At 40.3% G+C, this 12,406-nt stretch overlaps 1 protein-coding gene across 2 annotated transcripts; it reads left to right on the top strand.

The window, feature by feature from the left end:
* The first annotated feature begins 7,693 nt into the window (after positions 1-7,693).
* LOC131878034 (troponin I-like) lies at positions 7,694-11,207 on the top strand. Of its 2 annotated transcripts, none has more exons than XM_059223934.1 (8): positions 7,694-7,854; positions 7,926-8,034; positions 9,879-10,002; positions 10,082-10,203; positions 10,281-10,324; positions 10,388-10,530; positions 10,873-10,919; positions 11,037-11,207. In XM_059223934.1, exons 1-8 carry the CDS (start codon positions 7,841-7,843, stop codon positions 11,052-11,054), a joined length of 621 nt encoding a protein of 206 aa, XP_059079917.1. In that variant the 5' UTR covers positions 7,694-7,840; the 3' UTR covers positions 11,055-11,207. The 2 variants fall into 2 exon arrangements, with proteins under 2 accessions (XP_059079917.1, XP_059079918.1); XM_059223935.1 differs by having other exon boundaries at positions 7,695-7,854; positions 10,103-10,203.
* Positions 11,208-12,406: the final 1,199 nt, after the last annotated feature.

The raw sequence follows: 12,406 nt of genomic DNA, 5'->3' as shown, positions 1-12,406 counted from the left end.
AATCCTGCTCTGCTTTCCGTTGGCTCGAAGGCTCCTGTCAGATTCTTCAATATCACGGACCACTGGTAAGTTTTCTTCCTTCTCGCTTGCCCTTCTTTTGTTGGGGGTGAGGCGATTCTCGTTCCAGCATCCAGCTCACAACTTCTGATTAGTCTTTTCATTGCTTAATCTATTATTGAAGACCTTCTGACAAGGGTCTTCTTGACTCGCTCGATCCTACTTCAGGTCCAGGTTTGAGGCAATTTGAACATTGGAACAAACCAAAGGAGGCATGGGAGAAGGAAAATCTGGACCTTGATCTCCTTGTTATACGTTGGACTAAGGTCCGAAATTCCCAAGGCTTGGCCAGCACCAAGCTAGTTCTATGAATGCCTTTAATAGAGCTTGAATTGTACGACAATCGTGAATGGAAATTGGAAATGGCAATCTTTTGAGAGGAGGATCCCGAGATTGAGGGAAACAACTGGCTCATGAGAAAATCTATTCAAAAGTTTATGGCCTTCTCAAGTTTTACCTTCGTGTATTGATTTTACCCCGAAGCCGACTGACAGACTTTGTCCAAAATGTTCCAGTGCCCTTTCCATATCAATGCCATGCTTCCCACAACCTGAATTCTGGCGCTAAATCATTGATCATTGATTCCAGTCAAAATTAGATCATTATTCGAAATATCATATCTAAAAAACTTGATCAGTGTGTGTTTACAAAGAAAATTGAAAGGGATATCTTCTTTCTCATTGTTGATTGTTCCTCAGACATTTTGACGGGGATATGTGTGCACGGGTCGTTCGGAGAGTGGATGAAACCATTTGAAACAAAGCCTATTGTGCTCCGTGGATTCAAAGCTTTCATTCGAATCGACAAATTCAATTGATGATCCCTCTCTACCTCTGTCTTTCACGTATGTATGTGTACGTATGTGTTCTCCTCCATGCACGAGATCACGGCATCGAGCTTTTTCCATTGAACATCGAATTTGAAGCATGGCCATGAGTCTGCATTGGACTCACCCTCCATTTATCGGTTCTTAAATTGCACCTTGCATTTTACAACAGTTCCATCTAAATTTAAATGTGGAAAATATCGGTCTTTCTTATAAACTCGCGCCATCCAGTTGAGGAGATGCCGACAAAACAGATCACTTTAAATATCCATAAAATCTTGGGAGACCTTTTCAAGGAAATAACCAACGTTTGGATTTTGATTGAATTGTCAATTGCCTCCCAATGAAAAAACAGTGTACCCACCATCATCTTTTTGAACCGATTGAACAATTCGGTACGTGATCTCGTAAATCTGAATCATATCAATGTATTGGCTTTTTCTTGAAAGAGCGTTTGAAATGACATGAAGCTAAAGCTATGATAACAAATTTTGGCGTTGTTTAATTCTTGTTTTTTATTGTACTTTTCGCTCAAGATCGTCATGGTCTTTTTTTTAGTCGAACAATAGGTCTAATATCTACGTGAAGCCCCACAGTTATCCATTAAAACATTGATGAACTGACTGGGCAAAGATCAGAAATGCACGAATGTTTGCAGCATGTTTTTCATGCAATATTAACCTCCATCCCAAAAGGCTCTGCACTCCTTATGAATAAGGTAGAAGGGGGTTTCCCCATGGCGTAATATTTCGTCATCTCAGCCGAGACCTGAGTGCAGCCAGCCATATTGCTGTTTCCTTTTCCTTTCTTTGTATTCTGAACTGATCAATTATGATCTGATTAAAATTTTAGAACAGGAAAACACCAACAGACGCGAGCAACAGTTAGAGATAAATATTTGAAGGCCTCAAGGGCGAGGACGACTGAGGCTTTTGAAACACTTATGTACGCACTCCTCCAATAATGAAGCTGTTACATCTTAATTAATTCGAGTGCTTCTGAATCAATCGACGAAAATAGGGAACCCATATTACACGTCGATGTACCGACTGTTATTTAATCCCGCAGCATTGATTTTAGCTTTCATCGCTTGCATTGATAAAAATCGGTCATCGAACATGGGATCCAAATTAAAGTCAACCCCGTAATCAGGTCTGGGAATCTGAAAGTTTGTGTTCAAACCAAGCTGAAATCCGCCGATAGACTCTTGCACAGGACACACTCGTACACTCAAAGATATCATGGCAATGTGCATTGGATCGTAAATGTAAATAAAACGCGGGTTAGTCGTAAAATGCGACAAAACGATCCATTACATGGCTTACATACATAGCCCAGCGGTAAACAGTAGGCTAAACGGTTTCCTTTGTCCCTATGGCCGGCCTTCGGTGGCCTTTTGGCCCGTTTGGAGGGGAATTTATGCTTCAATTATGAGACAAGGTGACTTGTCCCCTGAAATCATTAAGGGGGGTTGTGGAGCCGCCTTCGACTAACAGAGTCAGTCAAGTATTTACAGGCACAGAAGTGTGTTGACAAAAAGCAATCAACACTGTAATTGCCTTTTGAGGTCACTCCAAACCCAATCTAGATATCACCGTTCTTTTACCCAGGGTTGCTTATGCAACAAGTGGGCTCAGGTTTCATTCGTGAACGCATCCGAGCAACTCTGGCTTCCTACGTCATCGTGGTACGTGTATCATCATCAATAATAACAATACGCCGAGGTTGGGGCCCGCCCAGAATGAAACACTTTTACCCGGCTCGAGTTGTCGATGTTTTCTCCACCAGTCCTGACACGAACCACAACCCATCTGTCTGATGAGTGAGTGAAAGGGCCATTAAGAGAGCAAACAAACGACTTAACCATATAGCATGATATTATTTCAATGTGGCCAGCCAAGCTCGCGGGGAAAGAGCCGAGCTAGCTGATCATACCCAACTCAAGCAACAAGCATTATGGGCATTACTTACGGTATATTACGAGCTCCTCCGCAAGGGTTCTGCATTACTTGATCGCAGGACGAGGGTATTAGTGGGGCTTTCAAGCCAATTATTACTTCGACGGCATTGATCCAATTTACGGCCGGATAGTAATAACAATGTAGACTGGACAGACTTATACTGTAGGGATTGGATCGTAATCTTGATGACATTTTCTGAGTATTATTGTCCAGTGCATGTCCCTTTTCGAAGTAGTTGAAAAGCCCGTGGAGAATTGAAAATAATAATGGTTTGTCGTCTGAATCTAATCAAACACGTCATCTCGATTGTCGTACAGGACGTCAATATTTATATGCAGTATTTTCTATTGTTGGCAAGTCCTGCGTTTGTCATGGGTTAGCAAGGAGTACCACTGCTTTGAGTTCGGGCTCTGGTTTTCTTTTTGAGGTAATAATGATTCCACTCGCAAGGGCCAGATTCACCGCAAACTCTTGGTCGTAAACATCCATTAGAGTGACATGAAAATTATGGCACTCGCTTGACACTAAGACCAAAACAGAGCTATAATAAGGCCAGTTTATGGAAAAAGTGCCATCGATTTTTGTTCGCCCTCCCCAAGAGGTATTAGGTAGTTCCATTTTCAGAAATGTACTCATGGCTCCTCAGCCTGTCCAAATATGTAGCATGAAGGCCGAATGCATCAATGTTTTAGTGCGGTGCTTTTATTCCAGCTCTGTATTCCTCCTCCTGTTGGCCATTGAGTGGCATCTGAGATTTGTTATTTTTTTTTTCGTATCCGGAGAAGGGTCGGACTTAATTCTTTTCCTCGCTAGCTCTCGAAAGTTTCTATCCGAAGAAGTCACTTCTTAATAGACTTTTGGCATCTCGAAATGTTTTCCACTTTGGACACGTTATCAAGAAGAAGGAGAAGAAGAAGACGAAGCATCTGACTCGGTTAGATGCTTCCTACACAAAGTCACAAATATGGTTCAAGGAGCGGCTCTGTTTGGAGGTCCCTATAGAGATAAGCCGCGTTTTCAGGACAGTGATATCTAGGTATACAATTGGAGAGAGATGTATTTTGACTGAAGATTGAAAATCTCATGGCGCAAATGAACAACGTCCTTCTAGCAATGCCTACGTGAGCTTTATCAGTGTTGAGCACTCTAAGCCGAGTCAAACTCCTCGGCAATTCCGGGAATCTCAGAAAATTGACTCCACAGAGCAGTGCAGTCGTGGGTCCGAGATTGGTTACACACTCTGAAAAATACTGATAAAAAATTAACGATGACGTGACATCACGCGCAGACGATCGTGCGATACTTCCTTGGTCTTTCCATCGTATGAGAGACAAGTAGGGTGGGGCAGGAGGAGAATCTGGCGACTTCTTCATCACTACCAGCAGAAAATGCCTGTTCTGGAACTGAGGAGGATGGTCCTCATATCTTGAAAGTCATTCGCCCACTATGCTCGCTTTTTGTACAAGAAAATCCAGGCATGAAAAAATCCGCATGGATTGGCGTCTGGCGGATTACATTTTCCATCAACGTCTCGCTCGCCTATTTGCTAACAGGATAGCTTGGGGCATTGGAGGACATATTTGACATTCAAAATAATGCCGCAACCTCAGAAAGCAATTTTCGTTTCTTCGAATAGACTCTTAATTGGTTTCGAGACATGTTTAGATAGAAAGAAAGAGGAAACCAGGGCATATCAATGAATAATATAGTAACGAATTCCTGTCCACGAATCGTCAAGGTTGGATTTGATACTTGGTCATGTTCATGAGTTGTAATCTAGTGGAAAAAGGCCATCCCCGGCTTCATCGGAATGGAATTAGAGATCCTCTGGGTGTCGTCCTTCCCATCATTTAGGTCAACTAGTTGGAAGCATGCACACATACACACACACTCACTCACTCACTTACTCCCCTTCCTCTTCCTCTTCCTCTATCCTACATTCACCCACACACCGCCACCACCGGGACAACCATCGGTCATTCTTGATGCAGTGGAAAAACTGTCCCACATCAATCTATCATATGTTCCACAATTACATTCACATTAGAAGCCAACAGTCGTGGAGAAGAGTGCACATGTAGGGAAGGCTAGTTCTTGTCGTATGTACGTACACCACCGACGGAAGAGACGAGTCCGCTTGGTTCTCCACTAAAGTATGCACGATCCTTCTTCTAGGAGACACTTGAAAACTGCCGTGGCACAACACTCTACTAAAAGAAATAAAGTTATGTTGTGAATGAAAGTAACGATAATATAAGCCTGTTTGGCTCAATCCAAAGTTTGTTTACCGACGCTGTTAAAATGACATAAAAGTAAAATTTCGACTTTTATGATAGAAAAACAATTTATTATGTTCCATTTGTTATGGAAATGTTGGAATTTGAACATGAGATGGACCAAAAAAGATATGAATTGATGCAAAAAGGTGTTGGTATGATTGTGTCAGATATTCCAATCCTGCTTTTGATAAAAAGCCAAATACTTCGTAAAAGCAAATGACCAATTTTAATTTTACTTTTGATGCCCAAAGTAAAGCAAAAACCTGGCCCAACTATTGAAATATGTCAAACTTTGTCATCAATTGCGCTTAAACGTATTTTGAATCTAAGAAGTCTCGAAATGATGTCTTTGCACACATGTTCAATACTAGACATCGTCGACCACGTATATGCAGTTTGAGTTGAAAAAATTAATTTCATTATATTTGTGCTAATAAGCACGTCCCCAATATGTCGCGCAGGTCTTCTCCAGCCAAACTAATACTTATTTGCATGCTCTTAACCGTTGCCCAATTTTTCTGTAATTAATATCTCTTTCGTCGAGTTTTCGGGACCTCAGCGAGGCTAAGCGAGCAAGACCTTGTGTCGTTATGGTCTGTCTGTGCGGTCAAACAAATGAGCTGGCTAATAGCTAATGTGGTCCACCATTGGCCTCATTTCCGTAACGTAACAGTCGAGGTCCAATCAAGATCGCTATTTGGTGCCGTCATCATTTTCAAGATGCTCGCCCAAATGGAGAGGCTTCATCTTGGACTTGGTTTATTGTTACACTTTTGCCGCTCAAGAAAAAATGCGTCTGGTTTTTGGCGGGAATCTTAATTCGATTCCTATGGCGTTCTCGGATACCATCTCGGAGAGCAGCCCGCTCTCATTCAAAATTCATGACTGAGGTTGAAAAAAAAATCCCTGCTTTTCCCCAGCCGCGATCCTTGTCCGTCTTGACATGGCAAAGATCACATCCATATTTGATGCTCTCCCGTAACAACCCGCTTGGATGGAGCAAGCAAGCAAGCAACCAACCAACCAACCAACCCATGTGAGTGGAACGGGAGGAGAGAATCCAACGAGAGCTCAGAGCTCGGAGAATGGCTTCGGTCTCACGTCTTGATATCAAAGTCCAAAGACTGGCAGCATCGGTTAGTTTCTCATTCATTGCCTTGCTATGGTCGAGTGAGAATTAAATGGGTCAATATATGCGCTGATCTGCCATAGATAAGAAAAAATGTGCTTCGAGACATTTGCTATTAACTTCAAGTTGTGTTTTGGAAGTCATTATTTATAACGCTCCTTTTTCCAAAAGTTCTGGATAAGCAAAAATCTTGTTTCATTGGGACCTATGAGTTTGAAGGCCCAGGAACTTGAAAGGAAGAACGATTTTAAAGGGCTTATCGAAAGTTCTTGCCGAGTTTTTCAATAAAGCTGCAATATGCATGAACGACCAAATGCGCTTGACATTGAACCGTCCCTTAACATTGAAGGCATTAAATTTGAGTGCGCTTTATTGATGGAAAATGCACCTAAATATTGCACATTGGATTCATCAAAATTATGAAGCAAACATGTGAAATGCCATATCAATAGAAATTCGTGGCAAGCATGGCTAGGAGTCTCTTCATTCAGTTGAAGCTAAAAAAACGAGTTCAAAAGAATAGACCAAGATACATTGATATCTGTTTGTCAATGCCGTTTTTTGTGATCTCATAAACTTGTCACGGAAACAAAGATTTGAACTTTAATCAATTGACCAGAGCATAGTAAGTATAAACTTTACCTCTTTAATACATACACATTATTCAATCATGGTTCGACATTAATCATAGAAAGTTCCATCGCCTGAACTTTTATGTTATTGTTGAGGTTGCGTGGTTTTGAACAATACATTTCGGTGGCAAAAGGTTTTCCGTTTGTGTTCAATATTGAAATATTTTCCGCGAAAAAATGAAATAATTAGACGTTACCTTTGTGATCATGTTTTTTTCTTGTTACATACGTAGTTTTGATCTTTCTTCCAACGAATGGTGATGCCTTGTTACGCCATAATTGAAACGCAATTGAGCTTTAACGGCACGAAGTAAATGTCAAGTTCGCCCATTTGAAACACGATTCTTTCTACAAGGCAGTAAATGTCGTTTCATGTGTTGTTGAGCCGCTGCATATGTCCTTATGATTTCATTTTTGATAGTGAATCGACTGCCGAGAGGGAATTTCATTCAGAGCGGAGGGAGTAGAGCAACTCCTGGCCTTCTTCCAAACTCGTGAAAATTGTCCATTGTGCAGAAAAAAATAGTTGGAAAAGGTTACACCAAATGAACTCACTCTCCAACGATCATCGACGGGTCTTCCTTACAGACTTCGCCTCTTTTTTTACACTGCTTAAATTCTGTCAGAATTGTCTTGCCCTTTAAGAAAGAACAAACCATTGAAAATTCTCTATAATTGAGTTCCCACGTTGAAGACATTTTTCAAAACTGCCTGCGTCTTGGTCAGCCCCGAATAAATTCGATTCATTTCTCCAGTGACATGTTGAGAGTGTGGAATATTGAGACGAAAATGGCTCGACTTCACTCACCTGTACGTGGGAAAGGTTATTGTCAATAAGCGAAATTTGTAAAGCTCTTGGACAAAGAGTCTGAAATCGGCAAGGTCCAAACATTGATCTCTAGTTCATCTTGTTCCATTAGTATCACTTCTTCAGTAGTGATATTTTTCCTCAAGTGATGGGAGCAGATGAGTAGGTACCTCGGAAGAATTCCATTCCGAATATCCTAACGTATCGTTTTTCTTTTGCAACTATGTTTTAAGTGAGAAGGAGGCCCGCAAGGCCAAGATCCGTCAACAGCTGGAGGAGCAAGCCGCTTCTGGTCGAAAGAAGAAAGGTTTCATGACCCCGGAGAGGAAAAAGAAACTCAGGGTAAGTTTCAATAATTGCGTCTCTGGAGCTTTTGTATGGAACTCGTGTTTGGTACAAGGCCCACTTCCTGGTCTGAAAGAAGGCTTTTTTGGGTTCCAATTATTGCCAACAGAAAACGTACGTTCGCATTCAATTGATGCGGATTTCACGGTAACCCAAGGCAACCTAGGTACAAAAAACCACTAGAATATGGACAGGGTTATTAGGGTCGAGGATTGACCTCTCTGAATCGAGTCAGGGCTTTGCGTTCCTCTTCAAATGAGTCTGACCCTAGGACGATACGACTAAGGGCGGCTTTACACTAGGATGGAAAACCGAGATTGAATCCGGTTTGAGGATTGAAGTATTAGGGCTAGTGATGGGGAGAGTCACTCAAGTGGAATAAAAAGACGCCCCGTACACCAAAAACTCGCCCCAGCACTCATCATACTTCAATACTCAAACCGGATTCAATCTCGGTTTTCTATCCAAGTGTAAAGCCGCCCTAAGTCTTTCAATTTTCAGATAAATCGAATGACTGAGTGAAAAATTATGGCCCTTTAAAGGTTTTCACATAACACAACACAAAATGAATGTCTTGGATTGATTCATTTTGTGTCCCGGTGTGTATTGCGCTTTGGGAGTTCATTAATTTTGATCCAGTTATTTAATCAAGCTAAAAATTAAAATGTAATATCTAATAGTAGCTACCGGCAGTTTGTCTCATTGCAAGGATAGCTCACCACGTATACTCGCTTCCAAAATTTTAGTTCTAGACCCTGGCATCCGTTTCATATTCCACAGATTGATGCCTAAGGATTCTGTTACTTTTCCAAAATGTGGTCAATTGACCTGTGTTTTCACAAAGATTGAATTTTTGGATCGGTGACCGAAGTCCTTCGTCTTTGCTGCTTTCACAAAAATATTTCGTCAATACTTGCACTCTTTTCCTATAAATTCTTGACAACTGTGTCGATTCCATAACTCAGGAAAGCATTATGTTCCATGAGGAGCTGAAATGATAGTTTTGATACATTCAACAAAAGGAATTCTACAATGATCGGAAGCTTCTTAAGTATTGATCGTCAAAAAAAACTGGTCCTAGACTTATCCTCGAGAAGAGAAAGAGAGTCTACAGTAGTACCATATATTGGTGTATGTGAAAATCGAACGCTAATTACAGGAACGCAGATGAAAAGACAAATGTAAAGATTGACATGCTATGTATTTGATTTATTCAACAGGTCATCGACAATAAAGGAATTGAACCTAACATGTACTAATTAATAAACCTTAATAATTTTTTCCGTGGATTCCATATCTGAAAAGGAGAATCAGAGAATGCAATTAAGGTTGACTTGAGTTTAGTGATTATTGCTCAACTTGGAGACTTTACAATCGAGAAATTCCCTTGACAGATATGTTTCTTGAAAACAATATCTTGATTCAAAAAAAAAATCTCTGTGTTTCTTGATCTCGCTTTCACAAAACAAAACACTAGTAATGATTACTTTAAGGATGATAATCATTGGCTATACAACGACCGACGAAAATAGCAACTGGAAAATGAACGAACAGAAGTCATTATGAATTCTGGATTATTAAACTGGCTTTATTGACACAAACTGGCTTAAAGATAATGATCATAATGAACAATAGTAAACCAGCGATCTAAAATTTCGACCACATTAACAATGCACTCATTAAACATGCTTTTGAGTTCAAGTTCCCGCGTTCAAATCATGATCAATGATCATGCACAAGTAGTTCGAAATGGCACACATAGATTTGTCCTTTTTGTGTGCACTACCTCTATCCCACCCAAGTCTAGTTGATAACACATGTGAATTCGATTTCATTTCCAGTTATTGTTGCGTAAGAAAGCTGCCGAGGAGTTAAAGAAAGAGCAAGAACTGAATGCGGCCGAGAGGAGAAAAGTCATAGAGGAACGTTGTGGAAAACCTCGTCATGGAGCAGACACTTCCGAAGGTAGGCCTCCTCCCAATTTTACGGATGTGTGTCCAACTGCATACGTGTGCATTCCTCGAAGACTTGGTGACATATATAGCCTCTTGGACCTCTTTTTCAGCCGAGCTCAAGTCCATTTGTAAGTTATATTATGAGAAGATCATGGGGATTGAATGGTCCAAATACGATTTGGAGAAAGCTCTGGCCATGAAGGACTTGCAAGTGAGCTTGTATTAAAGAGCAGATATATTGGAAGACGTCGCACATTTGAATGTATTGATATTCCTTTTCGACTTTAGATCTACGAGCTCAATTTTGCTGTGAATGATATGCGAGGGAAATTGTAAGGACTTCATTGACAAGGTTTGATAATACATTTCGCTTCTGAACATTAAAACCTTTTCAGCATCAAACCTACGTTGAAGAAGGTGTCCAAATATGAGAATAAGTTCGCGAAATTGCAGAAGAAGGCGGCGGAATTCAACTTTAGAAATCAACTCAAAACCGTCAAGAAAAAGGAATTCTCAATCGCTGAAGACGAAACTGCAGTACGTATAATACTCAACTAGGCTATTCGTTTCTAACATTATTCCAACTCGTATCTTTCTATTCCAGGAGGTAAACCCCCCGAAAGTGCACATGGCGGTGAAGTAGTATCATAATCAGAAATGTTGGGTGATAATAAAAAAAATCTTAATTAAAGTTGGCTTGCACAAATCTCCAAGAACTGTCAATTTGTCAAACATATTCGAGGATTTGTTTGCCTGCTTTTCAATAACTATCTAATTCCAGTTGTGCACTTATTAGACTACATTTTTTTTGATAAGTGTGGCAAAAACTTCGTTGCTGTTAATTATCAAGAAGCATCTATCAATTTATCTTTCGTTTTGCAGAAAAAACCTGATTGGGCCTTAGGTGAAAAGGAAGGCAAGGCTAAGGTAAGACAAATAAGCACTAGAAAAAGAAAGACAAGATAGCCATATCAGAAAACGATCCTATCACATTTATTACAATGTATTATCCATGTCTGATTGTGCTCTTGTTTTGCTTTAAAGACTCCTGTTGCCGATTAAGAGAAGATCCGCGTTCACCCTTGGGGTATCATCATGACAGAGAATTGAAGCAAATCCCTATCACAAGCCTGATTTAATTAAAAGTGTTGTGACATTTGTGCGAGTCGTTACCCTTTTGGTTAAGAAAATAAATGATTGAAGTAGGCCAAAAAACACTTAAGCACGGGGAAAGTTTTTTCCCGTAACATGATCTACTTACATCACAAAACCTCCATCTTCAGTAGCTCCGAAGTTTTTCAAATTCCCAAATATAAATGAATGATTTCGGTGAAGTTATGATACTTCTGTGATACCACAAGAAGGCATTGCTTGCTCATTCTTATCATCACACTCTCTGGAACCTCCGAATGTCCCAATGAAATCCAAGAGATATGTATATGATTTTAATAGAAGGGGTAGACCAACCACGAAGGGGCCGATAGAAAGCCTTAATGGAAACCAAGACCGAGATCTCTCAACACCACGTTTTATGCGACTTAACATTTGAAAACTGTTCAGCGAGCGCTGACGGAAACAGCTTAGATTTCTGCACACATAAAATGATAACGCCCTAATTCTATTTTTGAACTTTGAAAGGTAGCTTTTTTCAGTTTACAACTTGTACTTGTGAAGTGAAGGATAAGGAATTAAAAATCAAGATTGTCGCCCTGATTTTGGCCTTTGTTATCATTTTCTAGGGAAAAAGCAAAGGCAAAATTCAGGACCAACGGGCACAATGAGCTAAATAAATGTTCAACATCTGGAAGAGTTGTCTTACAAAATGCAAGCAAATGTCTTTTGGTCTAGCTTTGACAGCGTAATACTATCACGGCTCAATATCTATGTAACGTTTGCTCGAACAAGCCGATAATGTGAACTCATTGACTAATGTTATCCAAGCATGGTGTAGGTTGGCTCGGAACCTTGCTTGTACTTTTGATTCATTGAATTCAGTCACTTGGTTTGTTTTTTCTTCATATCCCCTATCATTTAATAGCCGTTAAGGCGTTGCTTTCTTTGTATGAAAATTTGTAAAATGATGCTTGAAGGTATGGTCAATATGGTCAATATGGTCAATATGCTCACATGGTCAAGATACCTTTGAGGAGTTCGTCTTTCCGTGAAAACGATTTTTTTTATATTATTATTGGATGCTAAGGTAGGATCTAGGTGAGGTTAGCGTTTAACAGCTTCCTTGAGAGATAGGTCAAGAGGGGAATCAAATCAGCCTCTGTCATGCAAGGACACTGTAGTAACCACTACACCACATGGAAATCTACTTTCTGTTCACTAATGACTGAAATCATATTTTCCAGCCACAACTGTGAACAGAAGTCCATGAACTAAAGTTTCTAACAACGGCGTCTAGTTTT

Source organism: Tigriopus californicus, chromosome 3 (assembly GCF_007210705.1).
Source record: "Tigriopus californicus strain San Diego chromosome 3, Tcal_SD_v2.1, whole genome shotgun sequence".
In the NCBI taxonomy this organism is placed as follows: Eukaryota; Metazoa; Arthropoda; class Copepoda; order Harpacticoida; family Harpacticidae; genus Tigriopus; species Tigriopus californicus.
Note: the sequence above shows the minus strand (reverse complement) of the source record. Positions and strands in the feature narration are given on the sequence as shown.